This window comes from Heterostelium album (assembly GCF_000004825.1).
Source record: "Heterostelium album PN500 unplaced genomic scaffold PPL_scaffold2, whole genome shotgun sequence".
Classification (NCBI taxonomy): domain Eukaryota; phylum Evosea; class Eumycetozoa; order Acytosteliales; family Acytosteliaceae; genus Heterostelium; species Heterostelium album.
This window is the reverse complement of record NW_008805064.1, coordinates 3,111,908-3,133,933: the sequence shown is the minus strand read 5'-3', so window position 1 is coordinate 3,133,933 and position 22,026 is coordinate 3,111,908. Positions and strand designations below refer to the sequence as shown.

Here is a 22,026-nt window from a genome sequence, read left to right as displayed (position 1 = left end):
TGATTTTGTTGTTTTGTTTTGTTTTTCTTTTTTTTCAATTTTGATTTAATCCTTGATAATCAATGAATTCTTTTGTATTAAATCATACTTTGTACTGAATTTAACAAATCTTTTGCATAATAATGTTTTACTCTATAAATATATATATATATGATTCATAAATGAAAAATGTTAGAAGGGAAAGTTGGAGAGAAATGAATAAAGTTTTGATTTGAAGGGTAATTCTTACCTCATATTCATCATATAACTCTTTGTGATGGAAATGTGCATGTGCAAACAAACGATACAGTCTTCTAACAATTGATGGGAAGTGTTTACGTGAAGTTGTTGATATTTCAAATCTAAACATTACATTACATATCCAAAAAAAAAAAGTAAAGTTAATACATTATCTTATCAAAATGATCATGATCTGTAAAGTTACCTTTTTGGGAAATTCTTGTCACTGTTTAATAGAGTTGCAGTACTATCGAGAGTGTGTATAATATAATCGATGGCACTGCATTGCTGAGTCTGTTTGTGCGATGCACACAAGAATAACCAATCTTCGGTGGCTTTCATCTTATCGCACGTCTTTGCATTGCATACCTCCTTCAAGTGTGTCGCGAAATGATTCAACTCCAATGTGAACTGTCTGATCTGCTCGTACTGCCAAACATAGATATCGTGTGATTCCGGTGGTTCAATGATTGCATCTATATTTAAAATATCTTCTCCTTTATAATAACAATTCAATTATCGTTGATTAGCATAACTATCTATCTAACTAAGCAACCAACAATAACATACTTATTTTATCTTGTATATATTCTTGTGTAGCATAGTTACTCTCTATATTCTCATATTCTTGATGTGGCCAATCATATAGATTCTCATTCTTTGTTCCGATTCTATTCCTTCTCTTCTGTATGCTCATTGCTATAACTTTGTTATTATATGTTATTGTCTATTTTTATTCGTCTATATTTTTATATGTACAATTTAGTCTTAAGATTTTTTTTATTTTTTTAATATAATCATTGAAACAAAAAAAATTTGTTTTCATTTTTTTAAGTTGAATCATCAAACACACATAAACATTGTGATAAAAATCAAACTTTATATTTTAAGATACACCCTCAGATGATTGAATCAATTTAATTGTACTCAATTCAATTGACAATTAATTACAAACAAATTGATTATCAATTAGCTTTTTTTTTATTTTATTTTATTTATTTAAATTATTTGTAAATAATATGAATTTAAAAATCAAATATTTATACTGATCAAATCAAATCAAATAAATAAAATATAATATTCTTGTCATCTATATCAAAACAATAATATAAATTCGCTAAATAGAGCCAAATCTAAAGTTGTGTGCGAGGACCTCTGTAACGTTTTGTCAAAAAAAAAAAATTAAAAGCGAAATTTTTTTCAATTATTTTTTTTTATTTTTTTTTTATTTTTTTTTTGGTCAATTTTTTTTGATTCGTTGCTCCTCTAACAAAAGTGTATTGGAAACATTTTTCTCATCCCTTTTTGCTTTTCACCCCAGCAGTATCTACGTGTAGGTGTAAACTCTATTGTAATCGCTTTTTTGTTTTTTATTTTTTAAATAGAATTTATATTATTATATATTATATTATACTATATTATATTTATTTAGAGATGATCATTTAAATAAACTACATTCTACTTTTTATTTAGCTATAGAATTTAGATTAGAAAAAAAAAAAAAAATAATCTTAAATACATCGATCAATACGCATAAATACAGGAGATATTAGATAACTTGAATATTTGAACTCATCATCAAATCAAATCAAATATCAACAAATTGATGCACAATTTAAGAAGAAAATGGTTAATGTTAGAATATTTATTTAGTTATGGATTTATACAAACTATCAGAATTTGATTTTAAGATATAGATCTATCATCAAATTTTATTTATTTATATATCTATTTTTAAAAAGAAACAAAAAAAACAAAAAAAAGCAATTTAAATTTATATATAAAGAATTTTAATAACTAATTTTGATTTATAATTACTACTATTACTACTATTAAAATAAAAAATAAGAATAAAATAGGCCAGAGAATTGTGGTTAAGTCACCCAAGAGAAATGGGACCAGGTTCCCGTGTTTGCCGTACTTGCGGTAATCACCACGGTATCATCAGAAAGTATGCCCTCATGATGTGCAGACGTTGTTTCCGTGCTAACGCTGAAGCCATCGGTTTCCACAAAGTATGTATAAACGAAACATAATTATTTATAATTAAACAAAAACTAATTCATCTTTTTACTTTCTATCTACCAATTACAGTACCGTTAAATTAATTTAACTGCTCAAAAATAAATTGACCTATTTTCTCTGATGTTTTATTAAAGGCAATATATAAAATTATATAAAAAGCATATAATCGTAAATCTTTTTTTATTTATTTTTGATCAAAAATATAGTTGGTATCATGATTTTCTTTGTTTAGTTTTTAATCTTTTATTTTTATTTTTATATTCAATTATTATCAAATCAAATAAATAAAGATAATTTTATTTATACATTATTAATAACATTGTAAAAATATGTTATTTATATTTTTGTTTTAGTTTTATACTTTCTTGTGCAAAAGATCAAAAGGACTTCAATATAATTCAATTCAAACCAAATCAATCTAGATTAAACAATAATAACATTGTTATTTATATTTTTTTTAATTATAATAAACATTTTTATTTGTTTTTTTAAATGATTTACACCAAGTTGTGTAGCAACTCTTATAATAATAAATTGTTTTAAAAAATATGTATTGTAAGCAAAGAAGTAGAATAGGAATAGATAGATAGAGTAGAAAGGAGGAAGGGGAGTGTGATTATCACTTTCACATATTATATATAAAGTTATTACTGATGCAAACAATAGTGAATACAAAAAAGGTGGATTTGTTGATCTGGTGAATGTATAGAGTGGAGAGAGAGAGAGAAAGTAGTGGCGAGTTGGTTTTAAATGATCTGTGTGTGGATGTGAAATAATAAATAATATTATTTAAAAAGGTTTTGGATATTGGATGGATGGAGCATCTTCGGATTTAGCTGGACCATTCAATGATTGATTTTGAATTTCAATTACCACTCAAGGTCATCGAAATTTTGTCGTCTTACTATTGGCTATCTATATTTTGATTATGATGTGTGTTGTAATTGTTGAACATTTACTGTTATTTTCATCATTATTCTTTTTCTTTTATCTTTTTTTTTTGTTTTTTTTTTTATATTTTCTTTGTTTTTTTTAAAAGCTTTTTTGTTTTTATAGTTTTTTTTGTTTTGGTTTGAAAAGTATTTGATTTAATTAATTATTTGTTATAATTTAAGTTAAGTTTGTTTTGCTTTGCTAAATTAAGTATTTGGTTTTTAGTTTTGATTGTCATTGTTAAGGTATTGTTGATATTATTATTATTGGTTTGTTATGTTGTTATGTTGTTATTGTTATTGTTTGGTTTGGTATTAGTTTGCATTTGTACTTGTTCCAACTGTGTTGGTAGTTGTAGTTGTCGTTGGATTGGCTTGAGCAGTTGTTTGTGTATTTGTACTGTTGCTGGTGGTTTGAGAGGTGGAGGACGACGACGACTGTGCTTGGATGTTAGTGGTGCTGCTGCTGGTAGTGCTACTGTTGCTGGTGGAGTGGTTGGATGGCGATGGTGTGGGTGTTGTGGTGGATGACGAGGAAACAGGTGCGCCAGAAGTCAGGTGTGGAAACAACGGTGAAGGCAGCTCAATGGCAGACATGGCATGCGGTGGAATTAATATTTTGGCAAGTTTGGGTCCCATTGTCAGTTGTTCGGCGATGGTAAAGTTGAATAGTGGTGGCAGTGGACGGCCGTCTGGCAGGGTCGACTTGGGGTCTCTCAGCTCATCAAAGAAGGGATGTGCGCAAATTTCGGTGGGTTTCAAACGGGCGGATGGATCGTAGTGCAGAATCTTTGAAATCAAATCGATAGCCTCTGCCGGCACATCCTTGGCCCTAAATACTTTGGTCCAGGGATTCGCTTTGATATCTGGAAATTTGAATGACGAGTAATATGGGTTCATCACGTGTATCTGCTCTTTGGTTGGTGTTCCCAACACTTTAATAATCTCTACCAATTGATCGATTCCATTCTCGCCTGGGAAGAGCGGTGCTCCCAGAAGCAGCTCTGCCAAAACACATCCCAACGACCAAACATCGATCGATGTTGTATAATTTGTAGATCCAAAAATCAACTCTGGAGCTCTATAATGTCTTGAGCAAATATATGAAACATTCGCTTCGTCTTTAATAAGAATCTTGGCACTAAAAGTTGTGGTTTTCAATTGATAGTGGTATTTGTTGGAATAAAGAGTAAGTCAAGAATGTTCATCATCCAAACACTACTGTATTTTGAAATATTGATATTACATACCTTCCAAAATCACATAATTTTAATATACTAGTTTGAGAATCCAATAACAGATTCTGTGGCTTGATATCTCTGTGACAAATACCCAATGAATGGATATAGGAAATTGCTCGACAAAGTTGATATATATATAACTAATTGAAATTGATAATGGTTAATTATAGATTGAATGAATGATACTTTGGATATTAATTACTTACTTTAACATAAATCAAAGGTATTGATTGCTTACTGGTTGTATAATGTCTGGATACTCTATAAACTGTATCAGGAACAAATTCCAACACTAAATTTAAATACACTTCATCGTTCTATAAAGTTGATAGATACATCGGAAATAAAAAAAAAAAAGATTAGTTTTTGTGATGTTGGGGGAGGTGAAATGTTTGATTATTTTTTTTGATCAATTCATTTAAAAATTGTTTTTTTTTTTTTTTTTTTTTTTTTTTGATCCGGGTTTGATTCAAATAAAAATAAATATTTGGGGTTTTAAAAAAAAACAAAAACAAAAAAGAAAATAAAAAAAAAGGGTGGTCATTGTTTTTTTTTTTTTTTTTTTAAGGATTGTGTGAGTGCATTAAAGTAAAGGAATGAGATGAATGGTGAATATGGACTTTGGATTGGATTTGTTCGGTTATTAAATATGATTATTATGATAATAATAATAAAAAATGAAATGAATGAATTGATTGACTAAGTGTCTGATTATACTGATTGATTATATGATTGATTATATTATATGCTTGTTTGATTGATAGATCTAGATTGAATTGTACTTGAATTGAATTGATTTGAATTGATTTTTGATATATGAATATACTAATAATGATAACCTACATCAGAAGTCATAAAACTATTCTTTAACTGTACGATATTTATATGATTAAGCATTTTCATTATTTGTAATTCTCGATTCTGTATTTAAAGGGTAGGTAGGTAGGATTAGTATACAAGTAAAACATAGCAGTAGAGTTGTTCAATATTTTATACAATACCTTATATCTATGATCCTGTAAAACTTTTTTTATTGCTACAACTTCTTTTGTGTCAGACACAATTGCCTGAGTTACTACACCAAACGAACCATTGCCAATAATTCCTTCGGTTATATAGCAAACACCATTTGATTTAATGATGACCTTGTCGAATTTGTTTCGTAGCTTGGTTTTATTCTTTTCCTTTTCGTCTTCCTTTGTACTCATTTTTGGTGGTGGTATTGTTGTTATTGTACTACTATTACTACTATTATTGATCTGATCTGATTGTTTTTAATAAATAAAAAGTGATTGTGATGTTTTTACAAAATGTGTAATGCTGACAAAATGACTTAAAGATCTTCTTATCTAATCTTATCTACAATAAACCTTATCACTTTATCGGAAATGATTTAACTTTTTTTTTTTTTTGTTTTTGTTTTTGTTGTTAAGCTGAGCACTGAACTGAAGAAGAAGAAATGATGATAATAATAATAATTTAAAAATTTAAAAGAAGAAGAAGAGTTTAAAAGAGTTTGTTTTGTTTTTAATGTGATGAGTGATGATGAGTGAATGAAAGATATACAAGAGGTTGTTTTGTTTTGTTTTGTTTTTTGACGTTATTGACTGACTGACTGACTGATTTTTAGTTATATATAATTAATATAATAAATAAAAATATAAATTTTATTATATTTATTTTTTATTTATTAATAATATAATAATAATATTAGGATTATACTTTGTGATAACTATTACTATTATTATTATTATTATTATTATTTATTTTTTTACAATCAAAATCATCAAAAAAATAAATATACATATATATAAATTTAGTAGGAGGTTAAGTGTTGTGTGGGTGATTTGATTGTTTTTATTTGTTTGTTTTGTTTTGTTTTGTTGTTGAGTTGATTTGAGAATAGAATGTTACTTTTATTATTTATGTTATATTATGTTTTGTTTGTTAGTTAGTTATCTATGTGATTTGAGTGAGTGATGTGGGTGTGAGATATTAGAGGGTGTGAGGAAGTGTGTGTGTGTGAATGTAAGTGTATGTATTGTATTAAGATAAATAAATAAATAAATAAATAATATAAAATTTAAATAAATTAATTATTTATTAAATAATTAAATTTTAATATATTATATTTTTATATATATATATTTATATATTTATATTTGTGTATGTTGTGTGATGTGATTTACCAACAACAATTATTTTTTCTTTTTTGTTTTTTTTTTTTTTTTTAGACAGTGGTTAATTTTTTTTTTTTGATTTTGTTTTTTTTTTTGATTGAAAAAAAAAAAATAGATATTTTTTTTTAATTTTTATTTTTTGTAAAAAATGGTTGTTGTGTGTTAAACTTTGATTAATCATCTTGTAAACTAGATAGCCAGCTTCATCCCCAATTCAATTTAAATTTATTTTGAAATTCAAAGTTTAAATTTATTAATAGTTTTAGATTCAGTTTTATCAATAGTACCATTTTTATTTTTAAATTTAAAGATTGATATATAGTAGGTTAATAGTTTTATAAAAAAAGAATAAACTTTAGAAATGGTCCATAATTTTTGTAAATCATAAATTAATATAATGAGATGTGAATCTATCCAATGTTTAATAGTTTTTTTTTTTCCACCTTTAAATTATAATTAATCATTGACTAACAACATTAGTCTGAGAATTGGATCAATTTGGGAACTCCTTCAACACACCTGATTTGGGTAGTAAGAATATTAGGGTACAGAAAACCAATACATCACCAAAACTTAATAAGTAATCACTAAGTGACAAACCTTTCTTTCATATATTTTCTCAAGTTTTTTTGTTTTTTTCTTGTTATTTTAATAATTAATTATAACAGATAATAAATGGAGTGTCAAAAGCATGATTGTGACTATCGGATAGTATGTTATCAATGCACAAAATTGATGTGTTTATCTTGTTTGATCATTCATAATGATCAATATAGAGAGCACCAAGATCTTTGTGATCATATAGATAAATTCAAATCAGATCTAAATAGTATCCTGTGTATTGATAGAATAATTAATAATAATAATAATAATAATGATAATGTTTTATTTATCTATAAAAGAATAAAATCTATATGGTTAGTGATAAAAGAATCATCACTACATATTCAATCATTAACATCTAAAGAATCAGAGATATCACATGAATATTTGAGAATTTTAGAACACAAATTAAAGAAATCAATCAACAATGACATTGACACACACAATCAACAAGTCAATCATTTAATAAATGAATTAAAACATTTAATCAATTTAAATAATAGTAATAATAGCATCATTAATAATGATAGTGATAATAATATTGATGATGTTGAAGAAATCAAACAAGATCATATAACAACCGATGATTATTCATTATCTACAATTGTTAAATCTATCAATGAGAATTCAACATTGTCATTCATAGAAAATAATAGATTAATATTTAATCAACATCAGCAAAAACATCAACAACGTCAACAACATCAAAAAGATCATACATCTTTTATTGTTGATCAATATTATAAAAGTAATTCAGATTTATGGTTATTGGATAGCATTTATCAATATTCAAAACAATTCAATCCACAACATCAATTGCAAATAGTTCAACCATTCAATATATATAAGATAGACTTCAATGTCGACTTGTTCAGATCTATGATCCATAGATCGATTAGTGTCACAGCACCATCCTGTCGAAACACTCTCTTCTCTCTACATAGATACGGTGCAACATTGATTCGTTTCATAGATGAAAATCTCTTTCATACCGAGGAGATAGAGCTTCCTCAAGCTATCGGGCATAAACTAGACTTGTTTCGACGTACAACCATGTCATTGACATTGGTAGGTGAAGACATCTATATATTCAGTGGTGTTGTTTTCCATCCGGTTGGCCTAGCACGATGGTAGAGGGGATCGGGAGCTTGGACGACGCTAGGCTAGACTGAAAGAGATCAGTTGTTTTAATAGTAAATTCTAGATTAACGAAAGAATGACAATTTAAGCTACCGCTTATTGTTTTGATAGGAAAAGGTGTGCAATTTTCGATACCTACTTCCAGAGTTCGGCGGCCGGTCTTTCTGACAGCTCAATCTAATGACTCCAACTTATCAATAGCAATGCCATTCTACAATCAACTATTGGATGTCTCCGAAAAAATTATAAACGACCCGAAGCAATCACCTATCGCTTTATCAGCTAAAGCTTTTTTGGACAACAATCGATGTAAGTAAACTTATTATATTTAAAATTAAATTTATTTCATTTTTTTAATGTATTAATTCTCTGTTTTCATTTTTTCTAGTTAGCTATACTTTAGGGTTATTACACAACAACAGAGAGTGGTATTGCAATGGTTCATGATTCTGTAGAGAACTATTGTGGATTATCACGGCTGCGATTTCTTTTTTTTCCAAATTCCCAAACTGTAAGGATCAGCAATTAGGGAATCTGAGCATTTTGGAAAAAAAAAGTGACTGTTTCCTTGCAAGATCCGCTTCCAACTGATCTCTTTCAGTCTAGCCTAGCGTCTTCCAAGCTCCCGATCTCCTCTACCATCGTGCCAGGCCAACCGGATGGAAAACAGGTGTCAAAGATGAGAGTGGCATGCTTATCAAATAACAATATCAATTTTAAATCGTTTAGCGTTGTGGGAAACATCGAGAATCTAACACGTTACGCTTCTGTTTCGATATGCTACGACGGAGACAATCATATCTATATGGTTGGTGGTTGCAAAAATAACAAACGTGCATTAATATAATAATAAACATTGTTTAATAATCATCAACAACAATATATATAATAAATTGTTTAAAAAATTAATTTAAAGTTTATTGAGGTGCAATACATATGCATATTGATTGTTTTTAATATAATGGATTGGTTGTTATTATTATTATCGTTATCGTTATTATTATTATGAAGATGATAACTTGGTGTATGAGGGTGGATCTACTTTTCGACTAATGAATTTAATTACATAAAGTGGCAAACAACTGACAAGTGTAATGACTGATACCTTCCATACGAATTCCCATGATAAAATAAATGAAAGTTCTATAAAAATAAATAAATAAGATAAAAGAGTTAGATGATATTCTAGAAATTATTAAAATAATTTTTATATATCTTGTTTTTAAATATATATAAACTTACCAAATGCAGTAATCTGAGGAATCATCATTGTAATAACATAAATCAATAAAGTACCAAGCAGTGAAAGTATCATGTATTTGTGCCATCTATGAATCTCAACAACAACATTCAAAAGTTCGCAGAGAATCAACGCTGTGAATGTAATCGATACGATATTGTTAAGACTGCTTTCGAAAAGGATGATTGAAAGTAACATAATGATTCCACCTTGGTAGGCACTCTTAAGCACCCATATAGAGAATGTTTTATAAGATAGTGATCGACCCTATTTATATAAAAACAATGTTAACAAAGATTTGATTAAAACAAAACAATATTATGATAGTTAATAATAATTTCTTACCTTTTGTAATTCATGATAAAGCTCAGGGAATTTAAATGCAATCTCCTCGGATACATCTTCATCGAGAATCAGCGAAAAGATGGGTGCATTGGTGTAGACAGTTGCGTAACCAACCAAGAGCATACCGTTGTAGATTGAGAGTGCTGCGAAATAATAGATTGCAGAGAATACACATTGAATGAATGAAATGATAAGACCTCTATGAATTACAAACTGTGAAAGACTAGCTGATCTTTTGTATGAATTTCTTCCATGCCATACTATATTGTTTGTTTTTAAATGATAACGTTATTAGTCTAAGATTAAATTTGAATGAGAAACAAAGATAATGATTAACACTTACATATCAGTCTACTGAGATAACTAAATTGGGTGATTGAAAAGTCAGCGGCAAGCGATGCTTGTTTACCTTCTTTACCGACGATACCGACACCTACGTCGGCAGCTTGGATCATACTGACGTCGTTACCTCCGTCACCGATTGCACAGGTTCTCTTTTTGGTTTTCTCTTTGATCAGTCTGACAATGTCTGCTTTCTGAGTTGGCGAGCAACGACAGCAAACGACGGATGGAGCCTTCGAGACGTACTCGATGAACTGGTCTTTGTAGTTGTCCAGACACATCTGGAGTGATGGACCATCGATAATCAAACAGGTGTCTCTCATTCTCGAGAATTGATTGAGTCGTTCGAATGCGCGTGCCTTATCGTTTACAGAGATGGTAAAGAGCGATTGAGTACGTGATACCAGCTTGGTGGAGATGGCAATGCAAGTTGCAGTTTCAATCTTGTCACCTGTCAACATCCAGACTTTGACATCGGCATTTCTCAGACGCTCCAGAGTGATCTTTACATTGGTTTGGAGCTTATCTTCGACACCGGAGAGCGCAATCAACTCGAGATCCTTCTCGATGGTGGAGATGGCGTCTTGTACCTTGGCAGCACGATCGGCAATCGAGGTCTTTGCCTGATTGTAACGATTCAAGAACTGGTGGTATTCCTCCTCGGTCATAACACGCTTGCCAAAGGCGAGTGTTCTCAGACCCTCTCTCGCCATGTTTCCAGACTCCTCGTCGAGCCAATCGTTGTTCTGAACGAGCTTCGCCATGATAGCATCCGCCCCCTTCATGTAGAAGGTAATGATACCGTCGGTGTCACGAACAATGATACCCATTCTCTTGGTTTCCGAAGTGAACGGGAAGATATTGAGAATCTCATAGCTCTCCAATTCATCGAGTGGATTCTTCAGGGTGATCGATGCCAGTTCACGACCGGACAACACCAGCCCAATGGATTCAGTGAATTTGACGAGAGCAATCTCGTCGGGACTCGAAGCTTGGTAGTTTTGACTCTTTCCTTTTGGCGAGGAGGACGACGACGACGATGAATCTTCTTCCTCTTCCTCATCGTCGAGATACGAAGAGACTGGTTCCTCAACTTTCTTCTTATCAGTGATCTTCTCGTAGCCACCCTTGGTCTTGAAGAATTGACTGAACTTTGATTGACTACCGACCTGAATATTCTGATCCTCGTGAATATCGACTTCACTATCGCCATGAGTGTCATCGGTGACAACCGGTGTCACATTGTGACACAAAGCGATAGCAGTGATTGCTTCCTTTATCTTTGTACCTAAATTTCTTCTACTTCTACTTGGCGCGACTGAATTTCTGTTGGAAGACGATGATGGAATCTGATAAGAAGATCTCAACTCTTGTTGTAAATCTGAAAGACTGTCTTTTGTATAAGAAATAGATCCTAAATGTAATTTCTTGAAAACCATATCTAGATAATAACAATAAAAAAGTTAATAAAACTGGATGAATTTGATTTGATTTGTTGTTTTTGATTTGATTTGATTGTTTACCATTTTGAGTTAATGTACCAGTTTTATCAGTTAAAAGATATTCAATTCTACCAAGTTCCTCTGGGATTGTTGAGGATCTAACAACAGTACCTGGAATCTGTTTGTCTCTCATCATCATGAATGAATAGGCAGTCTTTCCAAGATCGAGATTAACTCTCATACTGATGGGAATGATAGATGAAAACAAAAGAATGAATCTAAAGAGATAGATGTACCATAATCCACGGAAACCTTTAACAGCGATCATAACAAATGAGAGGAAACAAAGTAAAACAAACAGCAGTTTCGAGAGAGTATTGATCTCCTGATCCAACAGACCCACCTTTGTCGATGGAATCGATGTATTCATAACACAACGAGTCTCTCTTCCAGTGTAGATAGCACAACCGATAACATTACCACTGGCAACGACAGTGTTTGCCCAGAGCGTATTCTCAACGCTGATCGACTCTGTCTCTGCCGGCTGATTGTTTGTAAAGTTACCGATGAACGAATAGATGTCTTTCTTTGGTTGTTCGGCAAAGATCGATGCGCTCATATTGAGTAGTGCTTCGTCGTTCGGCAGCTTCTGAGTGATATGAATGGATCTTCTTAGTTTCCAATCGGTCTCACCGTCGAGTTGATCGGTTCTAATGAACGAGGCACCACTCTTCTCAGTGGTTCTCAAGAATACCATATCGCACGGTACTCTCTGGTTGGTCTCGACCTTGATGAAATGTCCGACTTTGATATCGGAGCTCGGTATCGAAATGAATCCATTCTTTGTCAATCGCTGGTAGTGCTGTGAATTCGCTTCTTTATCACGACGATATCTCTGAAAATCATCGTATGCCTCTTTCAAAATGGTGATCGACAATACAAATACCAATGGTGAAACATATGTAAATAGATATCCTATAGTTAATTAAATAACAATAATAGAAATGAATGAATGAATGAATCAATCAATCATAATTGTTCATTTTTGTTAATAAATGAAATTGATTCAACAATCACAACCTATTGATCAATGAAAAATCCAAACTTACCAGTTTGTAATGGTGGAATAAACTGTGATAAAGCTACAATAAGGAAGTATAGATTGAAAAAATACTTGAACTGTTCGTATAGAATTACAAATATAAAAGTATAGACATTGTATTTTTGATTTCTAACAACGTTTGGTGGGAATCTATAGAATTGGTTATAATTAGTATTAAGAATTATTATTGATCTATTTGTTTTTTTTTTTTGTTTTGTAGTCGAATAATTACTGTTTAGTTTGTTCCTCTAATTCTAAATTAATTGTTCTTGGTAGATAGATATGTTTTCTTTTGATAAAATCTATTATTTTTTGTAATACTGTTCTATTATCTACCTCCTATATTGATATTTTTATATCAAATTAGTTTATTTCGGTCAGTGATTATTGTTAATTTTGATATTATCTTTTTTACATACAGTTAAGAGAGGTATGCTTGAATCAGACATTAGAGGAGAACCAGCTTCGTCTATATTATCACCAAACTCCTCAATTTCAATGTAGTTGCTACAACTTCTGTTTAGATTGTTATTGTTATTGGCATTAGTATCTTTGTTGTAGTTTAATGTTGAGGGTGGCGGTGAGTGAGCAGAGTATGAAAAGGTTTTTGATGACATTTCTTTGTGATGAATGTTGTTGTTATCGTCGTCGTTGTCGTCTTCAATTGATGTATTCGAAGAAAATGTAGTCAATGGTATATCACTATTACTATTACTACGATTGTTATTATTGTTATGATGATGATGACTGTCGTTAAGAGGTGTAGATTTTCGTCTATATCTAGATGATGTTGAATTAAACAATGATGATTCTAAATCTTGATTTTGAAGATTATTATTATTGTTTGAATCGATTTCAATATCGTCTTTTTTTTTCTTTTTTGAATATTCTTTTTTCTTTAATGGACTTAATAATAAATTTATTTTGGAATCCTGTTGTATTATTGCTGGAGAAGTTAACTTTTCTTGATGTTGTTGTTGATTTTGCTGTTGTTGCTGTAAATTGTTATTTGTATTTAAAGTACTACTATTATTATTGTTATTATTATTGTTTGTGGAAAAAGAAGGTGACTGTTGTTGTGACTGTCCTCCTCTCAGTCCACTCAAATAATTGAAAAGTGAAGCTATCTTTTAAAATTTATTATTTAAAATATTAAATAGTGAATATTGTTTTTAAACTATCTGTTTGTATTGTTTTGTTTTTAATAATATTATAACAAAACAACCATATGTAATATATTTATCTATATATATCTGTAAAATAATAATAATAGAATGATAACAATAAATTAAAATCTCAAGAAATTTTTGTATTTTTGTCTTTTTTTTAATTAAAGTTTAAAAAAAAAGTAAAGTGAAAAAATTTCTTTTTTTTAAAAAACAAACTGTTTAATTAATTTGTCCATCCACATTAACTGTTATTATGATTTTATTATTATTATTTTCAAGATATATAATTGTGAAATGTGAATGTGATAGGGTTATTTGTATTGATATTATTTTTGTTTTGTTTTGTTTTAATTTTTTCGAAAACCAGTGTTAATTAAATGTGGTGAAAAAAAAACAATAAAGTAAAGTAGTTTTTTTTTTCAGTTTTTCTGTGTTTTCGAAGATGGTGGTGTGAATTGTAGGGGAATTTGTAAAAAAATCAATGACTTGTGTTCTGTGTCTTTAAACTTTAAATGAATGAGTCACTGGTTTGAAGATGTTGCATTTCGCAAGGTAACATCTTGGTTTTACTAATGAAATGAAAAGTGATTTTGGTTGATGATCAACGTCTCTGCTTTGCATTGTTGTTGCTCTTACTGTTTTAGATTTTGTTTAAATCGATTCACTTCTAAATGATGATCTAATATCGCCTGTCTTTGCAAGTGATCAATGTAAGGTCTAATATTATATCATATATATTTATATATATCAATCTATCTAACTATTTAAATAACTTGTTGTATATATTAATCTTCTTCTTCTTCTTTCTTTCTTCTTTCTTCTATTTCAACTATTATGAATATATTAATAATACTCTTCTAAACTTTTTTCTTTTAATATACAAATATATAAATAGAACAGTAATTAGAGTATCAATAGATAATGTTTAAAAAAATGGAACTTTTTAAAAAAAAAATATTTATTTTGATTTTTTGATTTATGTCGCTCGAAATTTAAAGAATAAAAATATCTATAAAAATGAAAAGGCTAAGCAAAATTTTTTTTTTTGGCAAAAACTGACCAATTTTTTAGAATCCTTAGTTTGGAGTGATATAACCTTAGGATGTAATCTTATTAGATTAAAAAATGATTTAATTTCATAGGATCTGATTAAGATATTGATATTTAAAGAGAAACAATTTTTAATAAAAAATGATTTTAATTTTGTAATTTTTAGAATAGTTTCTTTACATGAAAATCAATAGAAGATAATAATTTTTTTCTATTGGTTTATCTAATATCAATATTGATATGTATTGGGACAATTGTTGATATTACTTTATTAATTTCACAAAATTATTTTCAAATTTAAAACTGAAAAGATCAACAAAAAAAAAAAAAAAAAGTTTTAATATAAGAAAAACATTTAAATATATATGTTATTTGTTACCATCATTTCTTTATTTTTCAATCTTTTTTAAAATATTATTTATATTTTGTTTTGAAGATTCTGTCTAGATGGATGGAGTAAAGAAGAATAAAAATACGATGATTAAATAAACAATGCAGAGTGTTGATCCAATGAAATAATTGGTCTTTCCATTGGAGAATACAATATTCATTACTACAGCACCCAAGAAAATGGCATAGAAATCAATCATTGGGAAAATTAAATTAAATGATGCTAAATTGGTGCTATTATAATATAAAAATGATATTAATATAAATGTTAATTTTACCATTTCAAACAAAAAAGAATAATAGCAATAATAATACTTACAAATGACCCATTATTACTGAAATGAATAATAAAACAGGAATTTGGAATAGTGTAATTTGTACTGCACCACATGCACCGATTTCCAATGCCAATGGCATATTGTTGTGAAGTGCAAATTGGACGGCATTGAGATACTCAGCGGCGGTTGGAACAATACCAAGAATAGTGATACCAAGGAATTCATGTGTCAATCCAAATGCTTGCACCACAGGATCTATCGTTCCTACCAGCTTCTCAGAGACCAGAGCAAACATCGTTGTACAAACACAGAGAATCACGATGCACTGAGCTTTCGACCATTCCGACTCACCCTCTGAATCGGATCCGTGACTGTGTCCATGTCCTCCAGTTGCAGTACCATCCTTCTCGGGTGGATTCAAAATGTGAGTGTGAGTCTTGAGTGTGAAGAGCAGACCGATAATATAGGCAATCGGCAGAACAGTGCAGATTGCATACTGTAGGATTCTCGCTTTCTTGGTGTAGACTGGATCACTTCCGAAATCCTCTTGTACATATTTACAGACGTTGCAAGCGATTGTTCCACTGACGTCGGTGCACTCCGAACACGACAAATGATAGTTTCCAAAGGTTTTGTAGAGGATTGTCGGTGCGAAGATTCCAACGATGGCGACCATCAACAGAACAGAGTTTACACCCATCACCGAATGATTGAATCGCTGTTCCTTGTGCTTGATTCCACCGACTACCATTGCCAATCCGGGAATCAACAACATTGCGCCCAGTAGTGAACCGGTAATAGCTGATCTCGCTACTTCCTCCTGTCCATCGTAGAGAGTCACCACATAGAGAATCAACTCGATAATGGAACCAAAACTAGCATTAATAAGTGCACCCAGTGCAAAACTTGTTTGAGCCGAAAGCGATGCAATCGCTTTACAATTATAATATGAAAGTGGAATAGTAGATAATACACAACATAAAAATATAAATACCTTTTAAAATAAAATAGAATTGGTAAATATATAAATTAATTATTTCTATTTTTTGATAATTCTTTTTTCTAAATACTAGTACTTACTGGATGAATATACTTCTCAAAGAAATAACCAGATACAAGTGATAATACAACAAATGGTAGCAAATTGACCAAGCATACATTCATACCACTGACATTGAATTTATAATATTGATAGTTGAATGCTTCCACAGGATACAATAGAATTTCATAGTCTGATCTTGGAACATGGAATTCAACTTTAAGACCCAATGGATCAACCAATAAATTATATAATATTTTATTAAGCATCTAAAAAATAATAAAAAATGAATAAAATTAATAAATATAAATAATTGAATTATAAATTATTATGTTTTAATAAATAAATAACATACCTTTGCAGTTGGAATTCCAACAACAAACTCCCAAGTAAATATAATAAAGAATCCTTGGAATAAAATTAAAAATGGTGCACCTATTAAATAATAAATAACTAAACCAAAACTAAATGTAGTTGTTTTCGATGATTTTCCACCACCGCCACCGCCACCACGAAGTGGCATTTTCTCACCATCAGGCGATCTAGCTCCAAACGATTTCTGTAAATATTTTCCAAATGGCCACAACACAAAATCCTTTAAACTCCATGTTATCTTTCCAAATGGAATACCTATATATGTAATACTTGAAGAAAAGGGAATAAATAAGTAAGATGATAGATTTCCAAATTTGAATAGCTATCTATAGCTATTGTTAATAATTATACATACAATAATAATATACTGACAAGTGCAAAAACCAAATATAAAAAACTACCAATAAAAATCGAATAGAAATAGTTTCCAAATGAATTGACACCCTTTTCAATGACTGCATTCTCTGTGTAAAGTCTACGTGTCTCTGGAGAACGCTCCTCGAATTTTCGCTTTGTGATATGACTCTTGAATGGACGGAATCCAAACATGTGATTCTGGATGATGTGTTTCGCTTCGAGTGCATTGGTTCCCGGAGCAATTCCTAGATCCTCATAGGCAATTGGTTGGTCGGGTTCAGCATGAAATACAGATACTCTCTTTACTACTTTTCCACTATTACTATTATTGTTATTTAAATATGTACCGCTACTATGTGGTGATTTATAATTATTTCCATCAACTGTTATATTTGCATAACTTCCACTTCCATGTAATGTACTACTATTATTATTGCTATTATTATTACTATTGTTATTGTTGTTGTTGTTGGATACTACTGTAGAATTTGGATGTTGATTTATAATATGATTGTCAGCAATTGATTGATAATAAACTTTATCAGCTTCTCTCTCCTCTTTTGAGAGTAAGTTGATCTCTGACATTTCTTTATATCTTTATCACACCTATATTTTATATATAGATAGAGATATATAAATCTGTATATTAACTAATCTCAGCTCACCTACCCAAACTACAAAAATGTATTAAACAAAAAATACAAAAAAAGTATATAGAAATATCAAATTGATATTTTTGTTTTGTTTTTGAGCAAAAAAACAGTCGATAAAATAAAGTCTTTTCTTCTGACTCGAAACACTCTGAAACTGGGTGGTTGTTTGGTGTAAAAAGGTGTGGGTTGTGGGGGTTGATCTGATATGGGTTGAGGACTTGGTTTAAACAATTAAAAAAAATAAATATAAAAATAAAATAAATATATTATTTTATGTATTTGCAAATATTATAAATATAAATATGATGGTCTGATTCATCCAAAACAACTTGATATTTTTTTTGATATGTTTCTTTAAACTTGGTTCCTTTTTCCTTTTTCTTTTTTTTTTTTTTATTTGTTTTATTTTTTGTTTTTTTCAAACTATATTTTGATCGGAGGTTTTTTTGAATCCCCACCACGAATTTTCAATTTATTTTTCGCATCATTTTTTTTTGAACCCGAGGTCCTTAAGTTAATATTGATTTTCTTGTTTTTATTTTGCTTTTTCTTCAAGCATCAAAAATAGTTAAAGAACTTTCAAAAATATCTTTATAGTGATAAAAATTTAAAACAACATCATCAAAAATTATAACGCAAAACCCATGATGAAACAATGTTCATGTTTGGGGTTTTGCTATTTACTTTAGTGTAGGTATTTACTAAAACATTAGTTGGTTGAAGAATGAACAATGATTACATTTTTTGTGGTTCATTGTTCAAAATAATAATAAATTAGTATTTATACAAAAAAAAAGATATCATTTTTTATTTGTTATTTTGGTGCAAGTGCAGCACAATGTTTGTTTGATCTGAATGAAAGAGGAGGAGAAGAAGAAGAGGAGTTGTTTTTAATATCTATAAGATTGATCAGTTTTATCCAATTTACGTTTAAGATATTCAAATTCTTTGACTCCGTAGGCATTGTGTGTTAAAGATTTGCTTGAGATCACTCTTGCTTGTTCTTTGTATTTGTCGTCGCCATAGTTCAACTTGCTCAGATCACCGCCAACAGCGCTCATAGACATCACTTGAATCTCACAGGCTTTCACCAGCAGGAACATATGTAGGAAACACTCTTGCATGGTGGCACCGAGAGTCAACAGACCGTGATTACGAAGAATCAGGTTCTTGGCGGTAGCTCCCAAGTCCGCCTGAATACGCTTCTGCTCGTCCATCTCCACAGAGATACCCTCGTAGTCGTGATAAGCCACCTCGCCACAGATCATCGAGTTCTGACAGAGATTCTCGAGCAAACCGCATTTCATCGATGACACAGCAACGCCTGCAGTATTGTGAATGTGCATCGTCGCATAGATCTCAGGTCGCGATCGATGTATAGCTCCGTGAATCACATAGCCAGTGACATTGATACCGTGTTCAGTCGAACCGAATTCAATTATATTTCCATCTAAATCAACCTATTTCAAATAAATATATTCAATAAGTTATTTATTCTTAAAACAGCAATAATAATAATAATAATAAAGTGTTATTACTTTAATTAATGATGATGCAGTTATCTCTTCGAATCCAAGACCGAATGGATTCAATAATATATGATCGGTACCTGGTATTCTAGCGGTGAAGTGATTGAATATCAATTCATTCCAACCCAACATCGCTGCCATACGATAGGCAGCAGCCAAATCAATTCTTATCTTTCTCTCCTCATCACTCCATTTCTTTGCGTTTTGAGCAACGTGTACCTCTGCAATTGACAAGTTATTCATTATTTATAATTAAAGCTTAAACTAATAATTAATTGATAAATAAATAAATGAAACTATTAAACAAAAATTTATAATGATTTATAAAATAAACATAATAATAAGTTACATGACAGAATTTAACACATTATAATTACATGTTGTTGAGCAAATGTGCATAGAAAAAAACAAAAAAAAAAAACAATTTAAAAAAAATATTTAAAAAAGGTGTTTGTTGTTTGTTACTATTACCACAGTCTGTAACATTTAACTTTTTAGGGTTGTTGTTCATTTAACACTTGAATAATTAAATTAGTTGTGTGGTTGGTTGGTTGTCTTTTAGTTTTTATTTTATTTATAAATACTTTAATAGTAATTTGCCAGCGGGTGAATATGGTAGAATCTCTTCTATTACTATGGTTATCGGTGTCAATAACGGTTGGTGAACTGATATATATTGTTCAATATCTAGAGTTATTGATTTTTTGAAACTATTAATATCATTACTATTAGATTGGTTGTTGTTGTTCACAAGTGTTATATAGCATTTAAAGATTTTATCTTCCACTAAAACTATATCCGATATTATATTATTAAAGTGAACCAACAATTGTTTTTCAATAAGAACTGGATCAAATACATCATTATTATTACTATTATTTTTATATTTATAATATCTTATTCTATTTTGATAATAAAATATATTAATTTGTTGATCTTCTTTCGATGATGCTATAGTTATATGATCTTTGGTGTGAAACCAATTTTCTTTATCTGTTGCTAATTCAATGTGATCGTCTTTGATGTAACCTCTAGAGAGACATGTCGATTTCAAAAGCAGTTCGTCTTGATTGATTTCAGTTGATGATAGTCTATATTGAAAATGTGGTAATAACTGACCTAGACGAATACCAACACTACTAACATTAACATTGTCATTTTCATCGTCAGATCTGTTACCTGTTGTTGTTGTATCGATGGTAATGGTGCCAGTCTCAGTTGTGCCATAGTTTGAACGTAGTTGTATGCCTGTCTTTGATCGCAGTTGAACTATGAGGTCAGCGGGTATCATCGAGCCTGCACACATTGCATATCTCAAAGTACTAGCCTCCAAAGATTCAAACAGGCATCTCGGAAGTAACACTCTCTCTGCTAGCCAATGATAGGAACTTCTAACACCAAACATAATGTTGACTTTTAATTTGTTGTTGTTGTTGTTACTGTCGATTGACAAGTTATCTATCTGGTATAAATGATCTAGTGAAATCGGTAGAATGATCAACGACTCTGATAGTAATGATGAAACGATGCCACCTACCAAGCCATAGGAATGCGATATAGCGGAATTAACTAAAATCGTATCTTCTGCTGTATAGTCTAACTGCTTGGCAACCACCTCTGCTTCTTCTATAATCGATTTCCAAGTTCTAATTGATATCTTTGATGACGGTGAGGTAGATCCACTTGTCAATTGACAGACAGTCGGTTCATCCGCTACAACCTCACCAACTCTATTCATTATATATTCAGTTTTATATATTGAAAATCTATTATTACTGTATATTAATGTTATTTTTGATGTTGTTATTGATGATGAAGGTGTTGTTGTTGTTGTTGTTGTTGTTTGTATAAAAGTATCGTGGTTTATACCAATATCATTAGGTATAATTATTGTGGAGACTTTCGATCTGTTCATCAATGTAGTGATTTCATCACGTTTTAAATTGGGTGGCATCAAAATGGTCGAACAATAGCAATTAGTTTCACTACCAGTCGCTTGGTCAACTGTTTTATAGAGAGCGGACAGTGCTATCAATAAACAAAGTGAATCAAACGAATTCGACATAAATAGTGCAAAGTATGGTATGATCGTTTGATTCGATATCAATGGTTTGATATCATCTATAAACTGATTACATCTATCGATTAGATCTTTCTGATTAAATATTCTATCTTCATTCTTTCCAATCAAACCACTTTCAACACAGATAATACATTCTTTACTACTACTATTACTATTATTTTTATATCTATTAATTAATCTATTATATAAAGAATCCATATATAAATATAAATCTAAAAATTGATTATTCTCTTGGGAAACAGAAAAAAAATTCATTTTACTTACATCTTTCGATGAAACCATTTCATTTCGG

General features: G+C 30.2%; 10 protein-coding genes across 10 annotated transcripts; 3 read left to right on the top strand and 7 right to left on the bottom strand.

Annotated features, from left to right (window-relative positions):
- Nucleotides 1-45: 45 nt before the first annotated feature.
- PPL_02523 (uncharacterized protein) lies at nucleotides 46-349 on the bottom strand (the record flags this gene model as incomplete). Its single annotated transcript, XM_020573508.1, has 2 exons — nucleotides 46-132; nucleotides 230-349. 2 exons carry the CDS (start codon nucleotides 347-349, stop codon nucleotides 46-48), a joined length of 207 nt encoding a protein of 68 aa, XP_020436603.1.
- A 71-nt stretch (nucleotides 350-420) lies between these two features.
- PPL_02522 (uncharacterized protein) lies at nucleotides 421-916 on the bottom strand (the record flags this gene model as incomplete). The annotated part of the gene is made up of 3 exons (XM_020573507.1): nucleotides 421-445; nucleotides 542-695; nucleotides 790-916. 3 exons carry the CDS (start codon nucleotides 914-916, stop codon nucleotides 421-423), a joined length of 306 nt encoding a protein of 101 aa, XP_020436602.1.
- Nucleotides 917-2,111: 1,195 nt separating this feature from the next.
- On the top strand, nucleotides 2,112-2,666 carry rps29 (40S ribosomal protein S29; the record flags this gene model as incomplete). The annotated part of the gene is made up of 2 exons (XM_020573506.1): nucleotides 2,112-2,234; nucleotides 2,598-2,666. The coding sequence occupies 2 exons, from the start codon at nucleotides 2,112-2,114 to the stop codon at nucleotides 2,664-2,666; spliced, it is 192 nt and encodes a 63-aa protein (XP_020436601.1).
- Nucleotides 2,667-3,491: 825 nt separating this feature from the next.
- On the bottom strand, nucleotides 3,492-5,320 carry gskA (glycogen synthase kinase 3; the record flags this gene model as incomplete). The annotated part of the gene is made up of 3 exons (XM_020573505.1): nucleotides 3,492-4,297; nucleotides 4,620-4,734; nucleotides 5,261-5,320. 3 exons carry the CDS (start codon nucleotides 5,318-5,320, stop codon nucleotides 3,492-3,494), a joined length of 981 nt encoding a protein of 326 aa, XP_020436600.1.
- A 1,952-nt stretch (nucleotides 5,321-7,272) lies between these two features.
- On the top strand, nucleotides 7,273-8,428 carry PPL_02519 (uncharacterized protein; the record flags this gene model as incomplete). The annotated part of the gene is made up of 2 exons (XM_020573504.1): nucleotides 7,273-8,268; nucleotides 8,405-8,428. 2 exons carry the CDS (start codon nucleotides 7,273-7,275, stop codon nucleotides 8,426-8,428), a joined length of 1,020 nt encoding a protein of 339 aa, XP_020436599.1.
- Nucleotides 8,429-8,543: 115 nt separating this feature from the next.
- On the top strand, nucleotides 8,544-9,187 carry PPL_02518 (uncharacterized protein; the record flags this gene model as incomplete). The annotated part of the gene is made up of 3 exons (XM_020573503.1): nucleotides 8,544-8,649; nucleotides 8,729-8,768; nucleotides 9,070-9,187. 3 exons carry the CDS (start codon nucleotides 8,544-8,546, stop codon nucleotides 9,185-9,187), a joined length of 264 nt encoding a protein of 87 aa, XP_020436598.1.
- Nucleotides 9,188-9,343: 156 nt separating this feature from the next.
- atp9b (ATPase) lies at nucleotides 9,344-14,601 on the bottom strand (the record flags this gene model as incomplete). Its single annotated transcript, XM_020573502.1, has 9 exons — nucleotides 9,344-9,483; nucleotides 9,583-9,847; nucleotides 9,926-10,185; nucleotides 10,269-11,708; nucleotides 11,791-12,684; nucleotides 12,819-12,961; nucleotides 13,044-13,150; nucleotides 13,231-13,938; nucleotides 14,551-14,601. The coding sequence occupies 9 exons, from the start codon at nucleotides 14,599-14,601 to the stop codon at nucleotides 9,344-9,346; spliced, it is 4,008 nt and encodes a 1,335-aa protein (XP_020436597.1).
- Nucleotides 14,602-15,473: 872 nt separating this feature from the next.
- PPL_02516 (calcium:cation antiporter family protein) lies at nucleotides 15,474-18,054 on the bottom strand (the record flags this gene model as incomplete). The annotated part of the gene is made up of 5 exons (XM_020573501.1): nucleotides 15,474-15,654; nucleotides 15,740-16,692; nucleotides 16,779-17,006; nucleotides 17,093-17,367; nucleotides 17,481-18,054. The coding sequence occupies 5 exons, from the start codon at nucleotides 18,052-18,054 to the stop codon at nucleotides 15,474-15,476; spliced, it is 2,211 nt and encodes a 736-aa protein (XP_020436596.1).
- A 958-nt stretch (nucleotides 18,055-19,012) lies between these two features.
- ahhA (alpha adducin) lies at nucleotides 19,013-19,894 on the bottom strand (the record flags this gene model as incomplete). The annotated part of the gene is made up of 2 exons (XM_020573500.1): nucleotides 19,013-19,582; nucleotides 19,661-19,894. 2 exons carry the CDS (start codon nucleotides 19,892-19,894, stop codon nucleotides 19,013-19,015), a joined length of 804 nt encoding a protein of 267 aa, XP_020436595.1.
- Nucleotides 19,895-20,225: 331 nt separating this feature from the next.
- On the bottom strand, nucleotides 20,226-21,989 carry PPL_02514 (uncharacterized protein; the record flags this gene model as incomplete). Its single annotated transcript, XM_020573499.1, has 1 exon — nucleotides 20,226-21,989. One exon carries the CDS (start codon nucleotides 21,987-21,989, stop codon nucleotides 20,226-20,228), a length of 1,764 nt encoding a protein of 587 aa, XP_020436594.1.
- Between the last annotated feature and the right edge of the window lie 37 nt (nucleotides 21,990-22,026).